This window comes from Colossoma macropomum, unplaced genomic scaffold (genome assembly GCF_904425465.1).
Source record: "Colossoma macropomum unplaced genomic scaffold, Colossoma_macropomum, whole genome shotgun sequence".
Taxonomy (NCBI): domain Eukaryota; kingdom Metazoa; phylum Chordata; class Actinopteri; order Characiformes; family Serrasalmidae; genus Colossoma; species Colossoma macropomum.
The window spans coordinates 5,362,230-5,381,970 of NW_023494805.1; the positions used below are offsets into that span (position 1 = coordinate 5,362,230).

At 38.3% G+C, this 19,741-nt stretch overlaps 1 protein-coding gene across 1 annotated transcript in view; it reads left to right on the top strand.

The window, feature by feature from the left end:
* ptprn2 (protein tyrosine phosphatase receptor type N2) overlaps positions 1 to 19,741 on the top strand; it is a 419,224-nt gene that overhangs the window by 338,340 nt on the left and 61,143 nt on the right. The window contains exon 15 of the mRNA XM_036596937.1: positions 10,459 to 10,668. Coding sequence (XP_036452830.1) covers positions 10,459 to 10,668 — 210 coding nt within the window. The remainder of the gene's footprint in view (positions 1 to 10,458; positions 10,669 to 19,741) is intronic.

Here is a 19,741-nt window from a genome sequence, read left to right on the forward strand (position 1 = left end):
TTCCTCTTAACAATGTTCACCCAACATTAGCTTTGCAAACTAGTGCTGAAGCTAACATAGCTAAACTTGGCTAAACTAGTGCTGAAGCTAACATAGCTGAACTTGGCTAAACTAGTGCTGAAGCTAACATAGCTGAACTTGGCTAACTAACAATGTTAATCTATCATTAGTTTCCACTCTCTGTGCCACTACTTAACTAGGCAGCTAGCAGTGATTCGTTATGTTACTAGTAGTGGAGGAAAATATATATATATATACTGATGGCTTATTTTAAGAGATCTTATTCTCTCATCCTCAACATTCTTTCTTGTCTATACACTAGACAAGAAATATTAGCGGTGGATATCTCTATATGAATGATGAGATAATAAAAAACTGTTCTTTGATGTGACTGATCATTGTTTTGGTTCATGAGAGGCCCTGCTTGTACACATTTACTAGGCTAAATAGTAAATAGCAATAAAATTCATGATGTTGTTATAGCCGTGGTGGTGGGTCCTATGCAGCTAGCGCAGTGTGCGTTAGGAGTGGCGCTGTCATCCACGTTCATGCGTTCATGGACAGGTAGTGGATGTTTATTGCTCGAGAATGACAGCGACATGTTAGCGAGAAGGCAGCGTAATTCGTTTAGAGCTTCTCTTCCCCTTAATTACGTGCGTTTTGGAGCGAGCGCAGATGTCCTCGCGCGACAGCGGCGTATAATATGAATCCTAATTGAAGCAGGGCCCTTTTACCAGGGAAATGAGCTTGTTGTGTGACCTTTCTTGGCGGTCTCCTGGAGGGAGGGCTCGAGCTAGAGCCGTATTGATTTTGTGTTGGGCTCAGCTGCACTCGGCTAGACAGACACCCCCCTCACCCCCCCTTTCGGCTTCAATATTTAATAGCACCCCTCACACTTTGGAGAAAATTCCCTTCCCTGAATATCGGGCCAATCAGAGGGGCTACAAGCACTCCCCCACACACACAAACCCCCCCCACACCCATACACACCCAAATCTGCTGTGGCTATTAGCCTTGCGGCACGTTTATTTTTTTTGGGTGGTGGTGGCAGGGGGGTTCGGCTCAGCTCCTTTGTTATGTTTTCATCTCGACGCTGTAATTACGTCCTATCGATTTTAATTTGCGCGTGGCGTCAGGGTGTTCTGAGTGTGGAAGGGTAGAAGAGTCGGACGCCGATCCGGTCAGGGCCAGGCCGGGTGGGCTTTATGAGAATCAGGGAGAGAGAAAGAGAGAGAGATAGAGAGAGCAGGAGGATGTGTGGTTAGGAGGGCTTTCCTCTGAGCTGAAGGGCGAATGTGGGCTACCAACACACACACACAGACACACACACACACATAGATGTGATTAGGGACATTTCTGCAAAAGTGAAAGTGAATCCATACAATACAAATATGCACAGACACAGTTCTATTAAATAAACTCAGATTCAGAACTTTGGAGTCATGTGTCACATTAAGAAGTGCTGTTATTTTGTTCAATACAGTAGAAACTGAATTTAGTAGAACAGAATATTAACTAGACTAGATATCAGAAAGTATTTTAAGATGTTTTATTCAGCAATTCAAGTTTTTTGGGAGCACCAAGAATTCAGTATCAGAATTAGAATCAGAATCTGAATCAAAATCAGAATTAGAATTAGACCCAGAATAAGAATTAGAATCAGATTTGGTACAAGAATCAGAATTAGAATCAGAATCAGTATTAGAATCAGATTTAGAATCATAATCAGAATTGGAACTAAAATCAGAATCAGTTTTAGAATCAGAATTAGAATCGGAATCGTAATTAGAATCAGAATCGATATTAGAATCAGAATCAGTGTTAGAATCAGAATTAGAATCAGAATCTCAATCAGAATTGCAATTAGTAAGAGAACCAGAATTAAAATTAGAATTAGAATCAGTATTAGAATTTAAATCTAAGTAACTATAAAACTAACTATATTCTAATATTCATTTTAATTCTTATAAATCTAATATATTTCTAGTTTTACACAAAAGTCTGAACTTAAATAAAACACTTTTCTGCCAGTTTTAGTGCACAACTTCTATAGATTTGTTAAGTTCAACAAACTAGAAAAAAAAATAAAACATAAACTATAAAATGTGCCACAGCTTTTTACAGGCCACATTTTATGTTTATTATGTGTATTAAAATGTGCAGAGGACGTGTTACTTATTCTCACTTTTGGGTTACTTATTCTCACGTTTGGGATGTCCAAACTTTTGCTCGCGACTGCATACATGAGAGCACATTTTCAACAGATTTAGTGATCTTTCAGTTTTTTATTTTGACCAGAGCATCTTTTCAAAGAACACTGACCAGCTGCCTGTTTCCTTCCAAAGAGAGTGTAATTAGTCCTGTTTAACTGGATTCAGTGCAGCAGTAATAATTACACTGGTGGGTTTTGATACTATTGTTTAAATGTGGCTCTGCTGGTCTGTTCCAATGTTTGATACCTCAGAAGAGTAAAGATCACAATTAGGGCTGTGAAATGATTAAAAAATCACTGTGATTAATCTCATTAGTTTGTGTAATTAATCAAGATTAATCATGTTTAATGAATAATTTGTCATATTTGCTCAAACTTGACCCTAAAGAAAGTTTTTTTTTTTTTAGGTATAGCTGTATAATTACATAAAATAAGCTTCATCAGAATGTTTATTACCATAATTCAGTAACATCATGTGAACGCAGCGTTCACCTGAACATGAATATCGTTTGATATCAGTTCAGTGAAAACAGTATTTAATTTGCATCATGTCAAGTCCAGTGAGAGTCACAGTGGCTGCACGTTCCATCCAACAAATGTATGTAATCTATACATAATAGATACAGTAAATGATATATATATATATATATATATCAGGAGTTCTTAATCTTTTTCATTATGAAGTCCAGTGAGAGCACCAGTGGCTGCACGTTCCAACCAATGAATGTATATCTTCAACATATATTAAACACTGTAAATGAGTGCATATGTCATATATATCAGGCGTTCTTCACCTTTTTCATAGAGCAACCATTTGCCAACCCATTCTCCAATCCACCAGCCCCCCAGCCCCCCGTCCCCACACATCAGTATAAACATTAAAGAAACTACTGAAGAATAATCAAATAGTGATCTACTCACTTAAGGGGCCTGGATTCTTTGGCTAGCACTAAACTACAAACCACAAATACTTTGCCTGGTGCTGAAAAAATACTTAGAACTAAATACGTAGTTTAGTCGTCAGTCAAGACCCTCCCTCTCTAATGAGCTCACTCAGGAGAAATTCGTAATCAATATTAGATCTTCCTTGGCCTGTAGGTGGAGCCGTTCAGCAGAGCTTGACTACACTCATCAGAATGATTTTCTCTGTGTTTGATAAGGTACATGCCTTGTAGCACCGCTCTTGCGAACCCCTTCAGACCATGTTTCGACCCTGAGGTTAAGAACCCCTGATATTTATCATATATACAGTCATCAGTTCAGCTCATGACTGTAGCCTCTCGCTCTCATTCTGCTATGTTACGTCTTCTTTCGAGGGGAGCTGGAGTTTCCGCTTCTCCACTACTGTTGCTTTTATTAGTGTGTAAGATGTTGATTTATCACAGTTTTCCAGCGAGCACTGCCCAATGTAGCCTGATGAAAGCTTCCTCCAGTGCTAACATCACTGATTTTACTGATATTGATGGCATCAGCGCCGTGTTCTGCTTGCAAATGACACTTCAGACTCAGTGATAAACAAACTCACGGCACTGCAGTATCTGGAAAGAACTGGTTTCATCAAAAGAGACTTCAATAGAACTTCAGTAGAGCTGCATTTGAAGGAAAGGACTGCAGTCACAGGAGCTAAAATCACTGATGTTAGTAATTTATCACAGTAACATGTTATTAACTAATTATTAACCTCAATTATTGATACTAATAATTTATCACAGTGGCACATTATTAACATGTTACTAATTATCAACCTCAGAAATGATTGATGATAATAATTTATTGCAGTATCACATTTTAGCATGTTATTAACTAACCATTAACATCAACAATTACTAATGCTAGTAATTTAACACACTGTTAACATGTTATTAACTAACTATTAACATCAAAAAATATTAATCACAGTAACACACCCTTAAAATGTTATTAACTTACTATTAACATGGACATTTTTTGATGCTAATAGTTTATTACAGTAACAAATTGTTAACGTTATTAACTAATTATTAACACATTATTAAAACACAAACTTTGATCCCACTACATGTTGTGTGTTGTAAAAATGTCCCCAAGATTTATTTATTTATTTATTTATTTATTTATTTATTTATTTAACCATATCACTCTTTTTTACTTCTTCTAATAAAAGCTGCCTTTTTGGGTGGGGGTGGGGGGGGGGTGTATTTTTCTTTGTGGAGAGCAGACTAATGTCCCCCCGACCAATAAATGTCCATGTTTTCATCATCCTGGGGGGATCTGGACCCCACAAAGAGATAAGGCCCCACCCTTGTGTGTAGTTCCACAGCGGTGTGTTTGTGTTCTCTGTTCTCTGTTCTCTCTGCTCCCACTGAGCTGATGTTAGCTCCTCTCAGTGAACCGCACACAGTAACTCATCTGTGTTACAGTACAGTAACACGCTGTGGAGCTCACATTAACCAGCAGCTGCTTTGTTATAGTCCTGACACGCTGCTTTAAACGTTATAGCCATCATAACGAGAAATAGCCGCTACCCAACGTGATTTTAATGGCCTCGTTTTCTATAAACAAACCGCATGAGCCTGCTGGACTCCCACACAGGCCACAGAGAGACAGATTCAGATTTAGATCACAGCAAAGACGTGTTAGTGCGCTTTACTGTGTGGAAGATAAGAGAGGCTAAACGCTGATGTTTCCAATGCATTTATTACACACACTGAGACTCTAAAGGTCTCGATGTCCGTGTTTGCTTCTGTGCTCTTTTGATCTGTTTTCATTTTTCCTGGTTTATATTGGTAATTAAACACAGCTTATGTATGTGTGCACAGGGCTGGGAGAGGTGTATTTCATTACAGATTACTGATTACATGATAAAAAAGTAACCTAATCCAGAGGATTACTATATTAAAATTATGAGAGAAAAATAATTTTAACAAGATGTTTTCAACAAGAATTTAACACACACCAAACACAGAAATTGCAGTTTTATGAAACAGACTGATAGATTATAGTAAGTTCAATATTGTGACTCACAGAAACACACACTGATCTGACATTTAGCAAAATGGACAAATCTAATATGAAAAAGATATGAAAATATTTTAAAGATCATGCTAATTCTGATTCTGATTTTACCTCTGATTCTGATACCCATTCTGATTCTATTTCTGATTCTAATTCACCTTCTGATTCTGATATCGATTCTGATTCTAATTCTGATTCGGATTCTGATACCAATTCTGATTCTAATTCTGATTCTGATTCTGATACCAATTCTGATTCTAATTCTGATTCTGATATCGATTCTGATTCTAATTCTGATTCTGATTCTGATACCAATTCTGATTCTGATTCTGATACCAATTCTGATTCTAATTCTGATTCTCATTCAACTACTGATTCTGATACCGATTCTGATTCGGATTCTACTTCTGATTCTGATTCTGATTCTGATACCGATTCTGATTCTAATTCTGATTCTGATTCTGATTCTGATTCTAATTCTGATTCTGATTCTAATTCAAATATGTGTACAGTATATATAAATATTTTTTGAGTTTAGACCTTGAATTTCAGAAATCAAAGTCTGTTCTCCCAGAAAAAGAAAGTGATTTTAAAAATATCTGAACACTGAGACTAAAAGCTCTTACACAGGGGAACAAGGCATAGATGTAGAATGATCCAGTGCATTGGATCAAATGCACACACATATATTTTCTAACCCGCTTATCCTTCTGGGTTGCGGGGGTGCTGGAGCCTATCCGAGCACTCACTGAGCAGAAGGCAAGAAACACCCTGGACAGGCCGCCAGTCACACAGACAAATACATTCACACCTAGGGGCAATTAGGCATCCTGATTGCATATTTTTGGACTGTGGGAGGAGAACCACACAGACACGGCGAGAACTTGCAAACTCCACACAGAAAGGACTCTGGTTCCCCAGCCGGGGAATCAAACCCAGGCCCTTCTTGCTGTAAGGGTTTTGCCTTTTTTGCCTTAATTTACCCAAGTTAGAAAATCAATCTGGTAGAAATCTTATTTTGAAACCGCCCCTCAAAAACAGTAATCATAAATAGAGGTAATTCTAAAAGCTCGTGTGTTCTCTCTGCTAAAATGTTGTACTGGCTCATGAGGCTTCAAGTTGTTGTATCGTGCTCTGAGTAATTATCGTAATTTGCAGACAGTCCCTAATTCAGCACTTCATAGAAATTAATGAGTACTATGAGTTTAAAAATGCATTAGTTTCACACGAAAACTAAGTGGGAGCTGATTGTCTTTAGTTTACACAGATTAACATTTTGCACTCAGTCAGAAAGTACAGAAGAAAGAAATCATACATGCGATCCTGTCAGGTAAAGGTTTTCAAAAATTTGATTTATAGTTAAACCGTAGAATTTTATGGAGCAACAAATGAGAATAAAGAGTTTATGGATGGATCAGATCGGATCAGGATCAAGAAAACACTGCAGATCTCAGTTCTGCTAATAAAATGAAATAAGATTAAAAAAAAAACAATAAAAATGTATAGATTTGCTGAATGAAACGCTATGAACTGCTGCTGTAAGGGTGATTCTTCAGAGTTTTCTCCTCACAGCAGAGCAAATGTTTAGTTATCATAAATGAGCTTCATAAAAGCATCATAAAAGTGTCTTCCTTGGTATGAAGAGCAGTTTTTACCTAAATACCGATTTGACAGTTAATGTGAAGTTATTGCAGACTGACAAAGAGCACATACTCATTCGTATTTAAACAAGATCACTGAGGTCTAAGCTCTTGCTGTCCTCCCCTCCATTAGCAAATGGATATTAATGTTAGGGGCAGGCTGTCTGAGGCGCTGCCCACAGTTGGTCTTCTTTTCCTGGACAGACTGCTTTCCCCTCCCCCTCACTCTCTGGAGCTTCTTACCACACTGAACAAAACAGATGTATTAAATTTACTTAATTCAAACAAAAAGTTCATTCCACAAAAATGAAATGCATCAGCACAATTATTGCCAGTAAGTAAAAAGAAAGATAGAATTGTGTTATATATGTGGAAATATATTTAGATTTGAATGAAGTAAATTTAACACTTCCAAAAACTGCCCCACAGCACCCCAAACATGGCCCAACACACTTCTAAAACTGCCAAAGGACCCCCAAAGCTGCCCCCAAAGCACCCCCAAAGCTGCCCCCCTACATCCCCAAAACTGCCCACCAAACTTAAAATAAAATGCCCCACCACACCCCCAAAAACTGTTCCACTGCACCCCCACAAACAGCCCCACTGAACCCCCCAAAATTGTTCCACATTACACACAAATATGGTCCCACTGCACGTTCCAAATACTGCTCCTCTATGCCCCTAAAATGGCCCAACAACACTCTCCAAAAACTACACCACTTTGCCCTCAAAACTGCCCCACTACACCCCCACAAAACTACACCACTATGCCCCCAAAACTGCCTCACCACACCCCAACAACTGCTCCTCTATGCCCTAAAACTACCCCACCAGACCCAAAAAGTGTTCCATTATGCCCCATAATGTTCTACAACACCCCAAAAACGTGCACCACTATGCTTCCAAAACAGCCCTGCCACACCCCCAAAACTGCTCTAATATATCCCAAAAACTGCCCAGCCACACCCCCTTTCCCAATGCACCCACAGAAACTGGCCTGGTTTCTGGTTCCTGACATCATTTTCACAATGCTAACTGGGGGCTGTTTGCTTTCACTCACTGTTAGCAGTACTGCTAGCATTTCTGACTGAAGCTCTCCTTTAGCATGGAGTCGTGATGAAGGACGTGAGGGTTTCAGTCCTCGGTGGCTTTGGGCTTAATCACGAATGAGGGATCATTCAGCCAATAATCTCCAATCCTATAGAGTCACTGATGCTGAGAGAAAGCCCCCCTCAGAGCGGCCGCCTCAGTCAGACAGGCGCGGAGAGATAGGATCAAGGGCGACCGAGATTGAAACACTGTGCTTTCTCTCTTTCTCTTTCTTTTCTTTCACTCTCCGTCTGCCTTGTCTTTGATTTTGAGGGAAGCGACTGGCTCGGTAGATAGAGGCCAAGCTGTGAATTAGGATCGCTGCATTGATGCATCCTGGGAAGGCGGTGATGTCATTGAAGAAGGGCCGCTTCCAGATTGAGTGAAATGACATTAGAAATGAAATGGACTTCTCAAGAAATGGGAGCTTTGATTTGCATAGTGTGCTGATATTTTCCCTAATTCAAACCTCAAAAGCCGTTTAATATTTTTATTATTGTCATTTTCTGGAGCTGCTCTTGGGTAACAAAGTGTCAACAACACATGGCGAACATCTTATGAATTAAACAACATAGTTTAGCTGTAGTAATCAGATGCTGATGTAAAGTTATGTAGTGTATAGATCAATAGATTTCTGCAGGCATCTCCTGAGTCATTGATCACACACACTGTATACCAGCAGCATTTTCTTTAACGCACTGATATTTCCTCAAAGTACTTTCTTAGACTTGAAAGAGAATAGAGAAAACATCTCATGCCAAATGACTGCATTTTATTCAAACATCTGCTGTGTGGCTTCACGGCACTTGGTGTTTTAAATGTTTTAATGTTGATGTTGACTCAGTGTTGAGGCAGAAAGGACACCTGGGCCTCTCTCATCACTTTTGATTTGTACACTAGAATTTCAATTTATATCTAAGGGAAAAAATGAAATGCAGTCAAGCGTGTGAGCAGAATCTTTGGATACCACTGAGACAGCAGTGTAGGTTGTCAGCATGAATGTGTATGTTTTGGTAGCAAGAATGGTTGTATATCCACTGGTTGGGCTGGCTATAGGTGCACTGATTGGGATGATTATATGTAGACTGACTAAATTTGTTATACATGATTGAGTAGGATATACATGCATTGATTGGGTTGGTTAAATATGCACTGATCAGGTTAATTATATGTGCACTGATTAAAAGCTGGTTATACATGCTTTGATTAGGTTGGCTATCTGTGGAATGATTGGGTTGATTGTATATGTATTGATTAAGTTGGTTATATATGCACTGATTAAATTAGTTATATATGCACTGACTGAGTTGGTTATATATGCACTGATTGGGTTGGTTATATATGCACTGATTGAGTTGGTTATATATTCACTGATTGATTTGGTTATATATGCACTGATTGAGATGGTTATATATGCACTGATTGGGTTGGTTATATATGCACTGATTGGGTTGGTTATATATACACCGATTGAGTTGGTTATATGTGCACTAATTGGGTTGGTTATGTATGCGCTCATTAGGTTGTTATATATGCTCAGATTGGGTTGGTTATATATACACTGATTGAGTTGGTTATATATGTACTGATTGAGTTGTTTATATATGCACTGATTAAGTTAGTTATATATGCACTGACTGAGTTGGTTATATATGCACTGATTGGGTTGGTTATATATGCACCGATTTAATTGGTTATATATTGACTAATTGGGTTGGTTATGTATGCACTCATTAGGTTGTTATATATGCTCAGATTGAGTTGGTTATATATACACTGATTGGGTTAGTTATATATGCACTGATTGAGTTGGTTATATATGCACTGATTGAGTTGGTTATATATACACTGATTGGGTTGTTTATATATGCACTGATTGAGTTGGTTATATATGCACTGATTGAGTTAGTTATATATTCACTGATTGATTTGGTTATATATGCACTGATTGGGTTTGTTATATATGCACTGATTGGGTTGGTTATATATACACTGATTGAGATGGTTATATATGCACTGATTGAGTTGGTTATATATGCACTGATTGAGTTGGTTATATATTAACTGATTGATTTGGTTATATATGCACTGATTGAGATGGTTATATATACACTGATTGAGATGGTTATATATACACTGATTGAGATGGTTATATATGCACTGATTGAGTTGGTTATATATTAACTGATTGATTTGGTTATATATGCACTGATTGAGATGGTTATATATGCACGGATTGGGTTGGTTATATATGCACTGATTGGGTTGGTTATATATGCACTGATTGGGTTGGTTATATATGCACTGATTGAGCTGGTTATATACGCACTGATTGGCTTTGTTATGTATGCATGCTTTGATTAGGTTGGTTATATATAGATCAGTTGGGCTGATTATTTCCACTCACTGAATCTGTGCTCTACTCACTGATTGGGTTGGTTACATGTTTAACTGCTGCTTTTGATTATTTATCTGCTGGTTTTCTTAGTTATTTATTTAATCATTCCTCCTCTTCCTCTGCAGGATCTGTGTAGGCAGCGGATGGCCATCCAGACGTCTGAGCGTGGGTCAGAGGTGTTTCACCCAACACACACCCACACATCCCGCATCAATAGTGTGTCGTCTCAGTTCAGCGATGGGGCGACTCAAAGCCCATCAGCCCGCAGCAGCACGTCATCCTGGAGTGAAGAACCACACAGTAACATGGACATCTCTACTGGACACATGATACTGGTACATACACACATGCAGTAACATGGGTATTTCTACTGGACACATGACACTGGTATACACACACACATGCAGTAACATGGATATTTCTACTGGACACATGACACTGGTATACACACACACATGCAGTAACATGGGTATTTCTACTGGACACATGACACTGGTATACACACACACATGCAGTAACATGGACATCTCTACTGGACACATGATACTGGTACATACACACATGCAGTAACATGGGTATTTCTACTGGACACATGACACTGGTATACACACACACATGCAGTAACATGGATATTTCTACTGGACACATGACACTGGTATACACACACACATGCAGTAACATGGGTATTTCTACTGGACACATGACACTGGTATACACACACACATGCAGTAACATGGGTATTTCTACTGGACACATGACACTGGTATACACACACACATGCAGTAACATGGGTATTTCTACTGGACACATGACACTGGTATACACACACACATGCAGTAGCATGGACATCTCTACTGGACGCATGATAGTATATACCAGGGCTGCACCGTATGGGCAGAACACTAATGTTGTGATTAAATTGCTACATATTGCGACTGATGAATCAAAAACCGCAGGGAAACCATGACTGTTAGAGTTGGGCATTCAGTTCGGGCCATTAATGTCAATACCTGAGGAAAAACTATTCAATACTGCTAATTTCTGCTAGCTCCCCTATGGAATTTTTTATAATATGTTAGCATTTAGCTAACACTTGGTATGACCACATGAACAAGTTTGCATGACCCTAATAAAGACTGGGTGGCTCTAGATCTAGTGGTCTAGATACACTAAGGAAGCAAAATTTGGGCATGAGACATGTCTTTGATTACATCTGGGAAAAGTGGGAAATGTTTTCAGATCTGAAGCAGCTTGATTTTCTCCTCTCTCTCAAAGATGAAAGTGCTGTTTATCTGATGGGGGCAGTTTTGGTGTCTACCAGGTCTTCCAGGTGGTTGTTAGGTGTCACATTTTCTCTGTAGCTTTTAATCAGTTTTTGAACTGCAGTTTTGGAAACCTTTGTTTTTTCCACTTAGTTTCCTTTGGATTTCTTCTTTCTTATGCAAGCGGATTATCCTGAAAGTTCTGAGATATCTTCTGAAAAAATGAATAACTCGAACTTAATGGCTGCTTTGACTGGAAATCCAGTAAATTAAGGGTGGTCTCTGACTTTTGCATAGTACTGAAAATGGTGTAGTATATGGCAGTAGTGCTCTGTGTTTTGGTTTTCATCTCGAAAAAGGCTGCAGGGCTGAACACACACACACACACACACACACACAAACACAATGTATCACTTTAATTGCGCCCCCAACTTTTGTTTTATTCATCTGTGTGCAGCAGCAGTGTGTTTGTGACTGATAGGTGCCTGCTAGCGCTGTGTTCATTAGCCTGGGAGAATCCATCATCCATCCACACTCAGTCTGACTGCGCTGGCTGTAATGGATGGCTGTGATTGAGCTCATTGAAGGCTATTTCAGAACCTATTAAAGCCGTGCGCATTGTTCAGAAAATGCATCAGTGCAAACATCACACACTCTGGAGAACTCCTGGTACAGAGAGGCGTCCGGAAATTAGCACTCTGTTAATTTTCATTGACCTGTTCAGGCTCCGCCTACAAACACGTTCAGTCGTGGCTTCCCAGCTGCTGTAGTGAGGTGGGACAAACTTCACAGACTTCAAATTAAAGAGAAACTACAGTGCATTACTTAGTGTCTGTTGCTATGTAGCATTTTCAGTTTCCTGTTTAAAATGCTGCTGAGCTGGACTGAGTTGTTGTGGGTAATCCAGACTAGGCAGGTTGGAAAAGCCACGGATTTGCTACCAAATTTTTTGCTACTAATGTTAACTCAATTATGAGACCAACCCCAGATCTGTTGTAATAGTGTGATCTATTACACATGCAAATTAAGTATCATTTAAAATTAACATTAACATTTTTTGATACTTTCCCAGTTGTTTCCTTGTAGCAATTTCACCTACTAGCTCAATCTCACCCTATCACACACCGTTTCAGTGAGTTTCTGCCCTTTTACTTGAGTTTAGGAAACATGGCCATTAAGAACTTACAGTCATGCGCTGTGTTATTGTTATTGAGTGTAGTTATTGAGTGTTGTTATAGTTGAGTGTAGCTATTGAGTGTTGTTATAATTATTAAGTGTAGTTATTGAGTGTTGTTATAGTTGAGTGTAGCTATTGAGTGTTGTTATAATTATTAAGTGTAGTTATTGTTATTGAGTGTGGTTATTGACTTGTTATAGTTATTGAGTGCTGTTATTGTTCTTAAATGTAGTTATTGTCATTCAGTGATATTATTATTTCTGAGTGTTGTTATTGTTATTGAGTGTAGTTATTGTTTTTGAGTGTGGTTATTGTTATTGAATGTAGTTATTGTCATTGAGTGATGTTATTATTTCTGAGCATAGTTATTGCTATTGAGTGTAGTTATTGTTATTGAGCATAGTTATTGTCATTGAGTGATGTTATTATTTCTGAGTATAGTTATTGTTATTGAGTGTAGTTATTGTTATTGAGCATAGTTATTGTCATTGAGTGATGTTATTATTTCTGAGTATAGTTATTGTTATTGAATGTAGTTATTGTCATTGAGTGATGTTATTATTTCTGAGTATAGTTATTGTTATTGAGTGTAGTTATTGTCATTGAGTGATATTATTTCTGAGTGTTGTTATTGTTATTGAGTGTAGTTATTGTCATTGAGTGATATTATTTCTGAGTGTTGTTATTGTTATTGAGTGCAGTTATTGTTATTGAGTGTTGTTAGTTATTGAATGTTGTTATTGTCACTGAGTGTAGATATTATTACTGAGTCTGTTCCATGGTGTAACGCTGGCATCAACATCCAGGATATGACCATTCCGTCCAGGCTAATTACACAGATGCTTCATCCTGAACCAGCTGACCAGTCAAATCCCACGAATAACACTGCAGATCCTCCTGTGGTCAAACTAATCCAGCTCTAATTGAGTCTCAGTCTGTGGTTCTTTATGGTGAAACAGCAGATTTTTTGGAAGGCAGCCTGATGTAGAGTTTGTGAAAGTTAGAGCAGCGGCCCAGCGGGGGAGAGAGGGGTGAGGGCAGAAGGGGGGTGGAAGGGGGGATGGGGGGAAGGCGGGGTGAATGAGGGAGAGAGCAAAAGTTTGAGAGAGAGAGAGAGAGAGAGAGAGAGAGAGCTGCAACTCACATTTCACTTTACCATTAATCTTCCTGTGTTTCCCTCTGCTTTTACCCTCTCTCTTTCTTTCTCTCCCTTTACCCTTTACTTTCTGTGTCTCCCCAACTTTCACCTTCTCCCTCTTTCTTTGCCTCTCATGCTTCTCTCTCTCTCCATCTTGCTCTCTTTCTTTCCTTTTCTCTTTCTCTCTCTCTCTACCCCCTCCTTGTGAAATGGCAGCTGTGAACATTCTTTGCTAAGTGTTATTCATCCTTTATAAGGCGTGTAATAAGTAAAGGGTTTGATTTTGATGGAGACGTGTGAAAGTGGTCAACATTCGCATGCTTTGAACTGTCACTTTTGGAGCTTTACTGTAACAGCAGGTCCACAGTCGAGGAGGAAAAACTCCTTTTATTTCTTAAGTGAGTCTGAAATTTCAGGTGTTTTTTGGAGCTGTAAAAGCAGTTTGCTTTGATTTACATACAACAAGCATGTAATAAGTTGATATGAATGATTTCTGACACATAGCTCATTGAAACAGTTGGAGGAACTATGTAAAAAGTGCGCATTCTAAACTTTCAGTCCATCCCACATTAATGTTTGTGCATAAAAGAAGAGATATTGTCTTATGATTTTAATTTGATGCAAAGTTTTTATTTTTATTTCATTGTCTTCACATTTTTTGACATCAGAACCTAAAAAGTTACCCAAAGCTGACAGTACAGAATGGAAATGGATTGAAAATGCATTTCATTGTGCAACTATGTAATTAACTCTGTAATTACATTATAATAATATAGCAATAACTATGTAATTACTTGTGTAATTGCGTAATTACGGAATAGTATAGTAAAATGACAATTAGTGAATTCCCCTGAACACTTTGACCTCTAGTGACCAGTTCAGAGTGTTTCAGTTCATGCTCTGTCCATCTCTTTTGTCAGCTCAGGAAAACAGAGTGGACGTTCAATCGTTTCATCCCTCGCTCAAAGCCAAAGACAGAGATAGAAAGAGAGTGAGTGATTTTTTTCCTGGGCTCATCTGGAGTGGAGCTGCACTGCATTTCAATGGGCTCTCTTCTCCGCTCTGCGTTTGATTGACAGCTACACTCTTTTGCTCCTCTGTCTTTTTTCTTTTTTTTTCTTTTTTCCCTCCCGTCGCTGTTGTGTAAGTGCGATTGCGGTGTTGTGCTGCAGCCGTGCAGCAGGATAAGGCATGTTTACACCTCAAAAGCAGCCTTTTCTCTCCGCACGGCTTTTCCATTTCCCTCATCAGGCGATCACAGCCATTTTCACGTCCCGCTTTGGCTGTGTACAGCACCCTTTACCATCCTGCCGCAGTGCATCATGGTATATCAAACGCAGCTTTGAAAGCGCAGCTCCGATGTGGCTCCTTCACGGTGCATCTGGCTGTGAAATAGCTTCACTTTCACACTGGCTTGTTTGCAGTAGTGTGGAATGTGCATAAATCTTGTTCTGCATTCAGATAAAGGCACTTTTCCTTTGTCATCAAGTACAGGTGTGTTCACGCCTCGGTATCACTGAGATACATACAGCACTGTGCAAAAGGCAACCGTCATTTATTTCACTTACACTCAAAACGACCGTTTAGTAAGTTCATTTTTTAGCATCAGAAAAATATACAAAACATTATTATGATTTCAGTTTGATGCAGTTATTGTATTGTTATTGCATTTTCTTCACATTTCTTGACATCAGAACCTAAAAAATAACTCAACTCAGAACATAACTTGAATGTAAATATTATTCCATTGTATAACCATGTAATTAACTCTGTAATTACATAGCTACATTTTAATAACATTGATAACTATGTAATTAATTGTGTAATTGAGTAATTACATTGGAATTGTATAGAAAAACGACAATAAATGAATTTCCACCAACATTTTGACCTCTAGTGACCAGTTCAGACTGTTTCGGCTCATGCTGTGTCCATCTCTTTCATCGGCTCAGGAAAACAGAGCGATTTGGACGTTCTGTCGTTTCATTCCTCGCTCAAAGACAGAGAAAGAGAGTGAGGGTTTTTTCCTGCACAGTCTGGCCTCATCTGGAACATATATGTAAAGGAAAATTACCCAGAAGCCTAAATATCTAAACATAATATCAAATGTTTCAGTATTTTCAGTGTCCACTCTTCACCTTTATTACAGCTTCTATTCTTTTCAGGAGACGCACTTTCAGTTTCCCAAAGAATCTGCAGACACACCTCCAAAGTTCAGTCTTAGAAGTTGGTTGCACTCATAAGTTTAGGTTCATGGGTTTGATGGACCGCTCGTTAAAAAAAAAAAAAAAGATTCTTCAGGGGTTTTTAATAAAGACTATGTAGAACCATGAACAATCAAAGAATCATTTGCATGATTAAAGTGTTCTTTGCATGGTGAAATGGTTCTTCAGATTGATGGAGAATGTGTTGTATAATATGGTTCTAGACCATTTTTTAAAAGGGTTCTATGTAGTGCCAGAAAGGGTTCTGCTATTGTTACAAGATTGACATTGTAATAATTTTTGGTGCTTTACAGAATCATTTCACATAAAATCAAAAATGTAAGTATATACAGTAGTATTGCAAGGTTTGGGCTCCCCTGGTCAAGTGTCATGTTTTGTTGATTTTCTAAGTGAAAATAAGTGAACACATCCTCCACACAGAACACACTTCTTTTTCTGCATAATCTCTACTAATTTGCTGAGTTTAACAAATTAGAAAAAACTAAAAACATACATTTTAAAATGGGCCGTATCTTTTGCACTGGTCACTTTTTTCCCTTCTTTTTCCCCAGTTTGTTAAATTCAGTAAATAAACAGACATTGTACATTGAAATGTGCGGCAGTGTGTCTGAATAGAGGATGTGTTCACTTATTCTTGCTTATTCAACAACTATATGGAATTTGAGCCAGGATTTTGCATCTTATATCGGTCAGGCCCTGATTTTGGTTTAAGGTTAAGATTTAAGATTTGCAGAGTGGACTGATGGACTGTTTGATTGTGTATTTATTAACCCCTTAAATATCCAGAGGCTACCAGCAGGCTCAATGTTTTATTACACACTTCTATAATCTAACCAGTTACACTGAAGTCCCTGTGTACTGAATAATAAGCCTTAGTGTGTAATAATCCTGAGATTTTAGGGGTTAAAGGTATCTGTTCTGGGCGTTACAGTAGTGCAGTGTAGAACAGGGAGTGTTTCAGCACTGCGGACAGCTCCACAGTCTGCTGGTGCTCCTCCACGCTCAGCCTCAGCAGATGGCCAGGACATCTTATTTGTAGCGCTTTTCCACAGGATTTGTATCAGATTTATGTCGTGAGTGGAGACGCTCTGACCACACAGATGCTCTGACCACACAGACGCTCTGACCACACAGACACTGTGACTCAGAGATACACTCTCACTGCAGTGTCTCTCTCTGCTGACGAATGAAGCTCATACTGGACCTTAATGGTAGCTGCAGTAAAAAAGACTTTAGCATTATTGAGAGAGAGAGAGAGAGAGAGAGAGAGAGAGAGAGAGAGAGAGAGAGATAGAGAGAGAGGGAGAGTAAAACAGTGAGTTAAAGTGAGGTCAGACAGCAGACCTGCTGGACCGGCTAAGAAAATTGTTTAACTCTTATGTCCAGATGTGTTGTTTTGCTGTACCATTCAAATATGAAATAAAAGGGAAAAAGAAGGATGGAAAGCAGAAAAAGACACAAATAGTAATAGGAAGGAAAGGAGAAAAAGAGGAAATATGCAAAGAACAAAAGAAAGAGGGAAAAGAATAAATAAATTAAGAAGGAGAGAATGAAAGAAAGGAAGGAATGAACAAGGGAAGAAAAGAAGAAAAGTGAAGAAGACAGGATAGGAGACAAAGAAAGACAAAGAAAGGAAAGATGGATGGAAAAGAATAAAAGGAAAAGAATGTAAGGAATGCATAAATAATTTAAAAAGAAAGAGAGAAAGAATGAAAGACGTGGTGAAAATAAGTAAAATAAAGTGAAAAAAGAAGCTGAGATGGAAAAGAAGAGAGGGAAAGAAAGAAGAAAAGAAAGAAAGAAAAAAGATACAAAGAAAGGAAAAATAAAGGGAAAAAGCTAAGATGAAAATAAAAAGAAAGAAACAAAGAAAAAAGGGAAGAAAGGAGTACATTAATAATAATTTAATTAAGAAATGAAAGATGCAAAGAAAGAAAGAAAGAAAGAAAGAAGGAAAAAAGGAAAAAGGGAAGAAAGAAAGGAAGGACGAAAAGAAGGAAGGTGTAGATAAATAATAAATTATTTAAGAAAGAAATAAAGAAAGGAAGGAAGGAAGGAAAGAAGAAAAAGAAAGGAAGAATGAAAGCATGGAGGAAAAAGAAAAAGAAAGAAAAAAGGAAGAAAAAGGAAAGAATACAACAAGATATTGTAATTACATATTTATTACATAGTTATATAATAGATTACATTAATATTTGCTTTGTGTTCTGTACTGAGGGGTTTGAGTCTGAACTTCAGACATTATTCTGTTTGTTTTGATGTCAAACAATAAAAAAAATGTGATGAAACTTCTTTCTTTTTGCAAAACAGCTCAGAACCCAGCAATAACTTATCAAATATAAATACATACTAAAACACCGCCTCTTCTTCTTCTTACTGAAACTAATGTGGGACGGACTGAGAAGTTTAAAATCTGCACTTTCCACACAGCTTCACTCGCTTCACTCACTGCGAGTGAGAAACCGTTCATAGACTGTGTTATTATTGAGAATCACTGCTATTTCTGAGGGTTAAAACAGTAAAAAGCCTTTTTCAGGGCAGATCTCAGCTCAGATAACCACTCTGAATATGAGGTTCTCAGGTGAGTCCAGACGTCTGTAGTCCAGGCAGGAGCTGCGCTGGTGTCGTTGTTTGGGGGTTTGTGAGTGGAGGTCTGGACCGGTTAGCAGTTGGTGATTTGTTTGTGTTGAAGGAGAGAGAGAAAGGAAGGAGTGACTGTCATCTGTCAGAGAGAAAAGAGAGTGAACGTGACAGACAGTCTGGCTCGCTGCCAGCGTAACCATCTCTGATTACATCATCAATCATCTCTGTTAACAGAGGAGTCATTACAGATCGCAAACAGAGAAGCCGAGTGTTACTGACACACGACGTAGACGATCGCCTCAGCAGCTCAGATCCATCCACCTGCTCCGAGTCGCCATGAAGACTCGGCAGCTCAGAGTCGCCATGAAGACTCGGCAGCTCAGAGTCGCCATGAAGACTCGGCAGCTCAGAGACGCCATGAAGACTCGGCAGCTCAGAGTCACAATGAAGACTCGGCAGCTCAGAGTCACAATGAAGACTCGGCAGCTCAGAGTCACCATGAAGACTCAGCAGCTTTGTCTCTACAATTGAAGTCAATTGAAGTAAACTACAGGTGATTCCATGAGAACATCAGTTAATTCTCATTAATGTCCATATCTGAAACTTTTCATCTCCTGTGGCCCACATTGTAAAAATGTTTCAACTTTCTACCTTAAAGTGTACTTCTAATATCAAGTTAGCAGAGGAATAATTTGTTTTATATATATTTTTAACTTATTTTGAGTTAAGGTAACTTATGTTATAAGTTAAAATGTTGCATTGTTTTTTTTATTTGTGTTCTCCGAGCTTGCCTAAGCACAAATCAGAAGAACTTTTACAAATCAATCAATCAATCAATCAATTAATCAATCAATCAACTAATATGGCTAAAAAGTGAGTTTTTATTACTCATTATATTCAGCCTTTTATAATAGTCATGTTGTATCTGCCCAAAGAAAAACAAGTATTTCCAAAATAATTTGAGCATTTTTATTTGTCTATTCATTGAAAGCATGAAATAAAGAAAGAAAGAAAGAGAGAAAG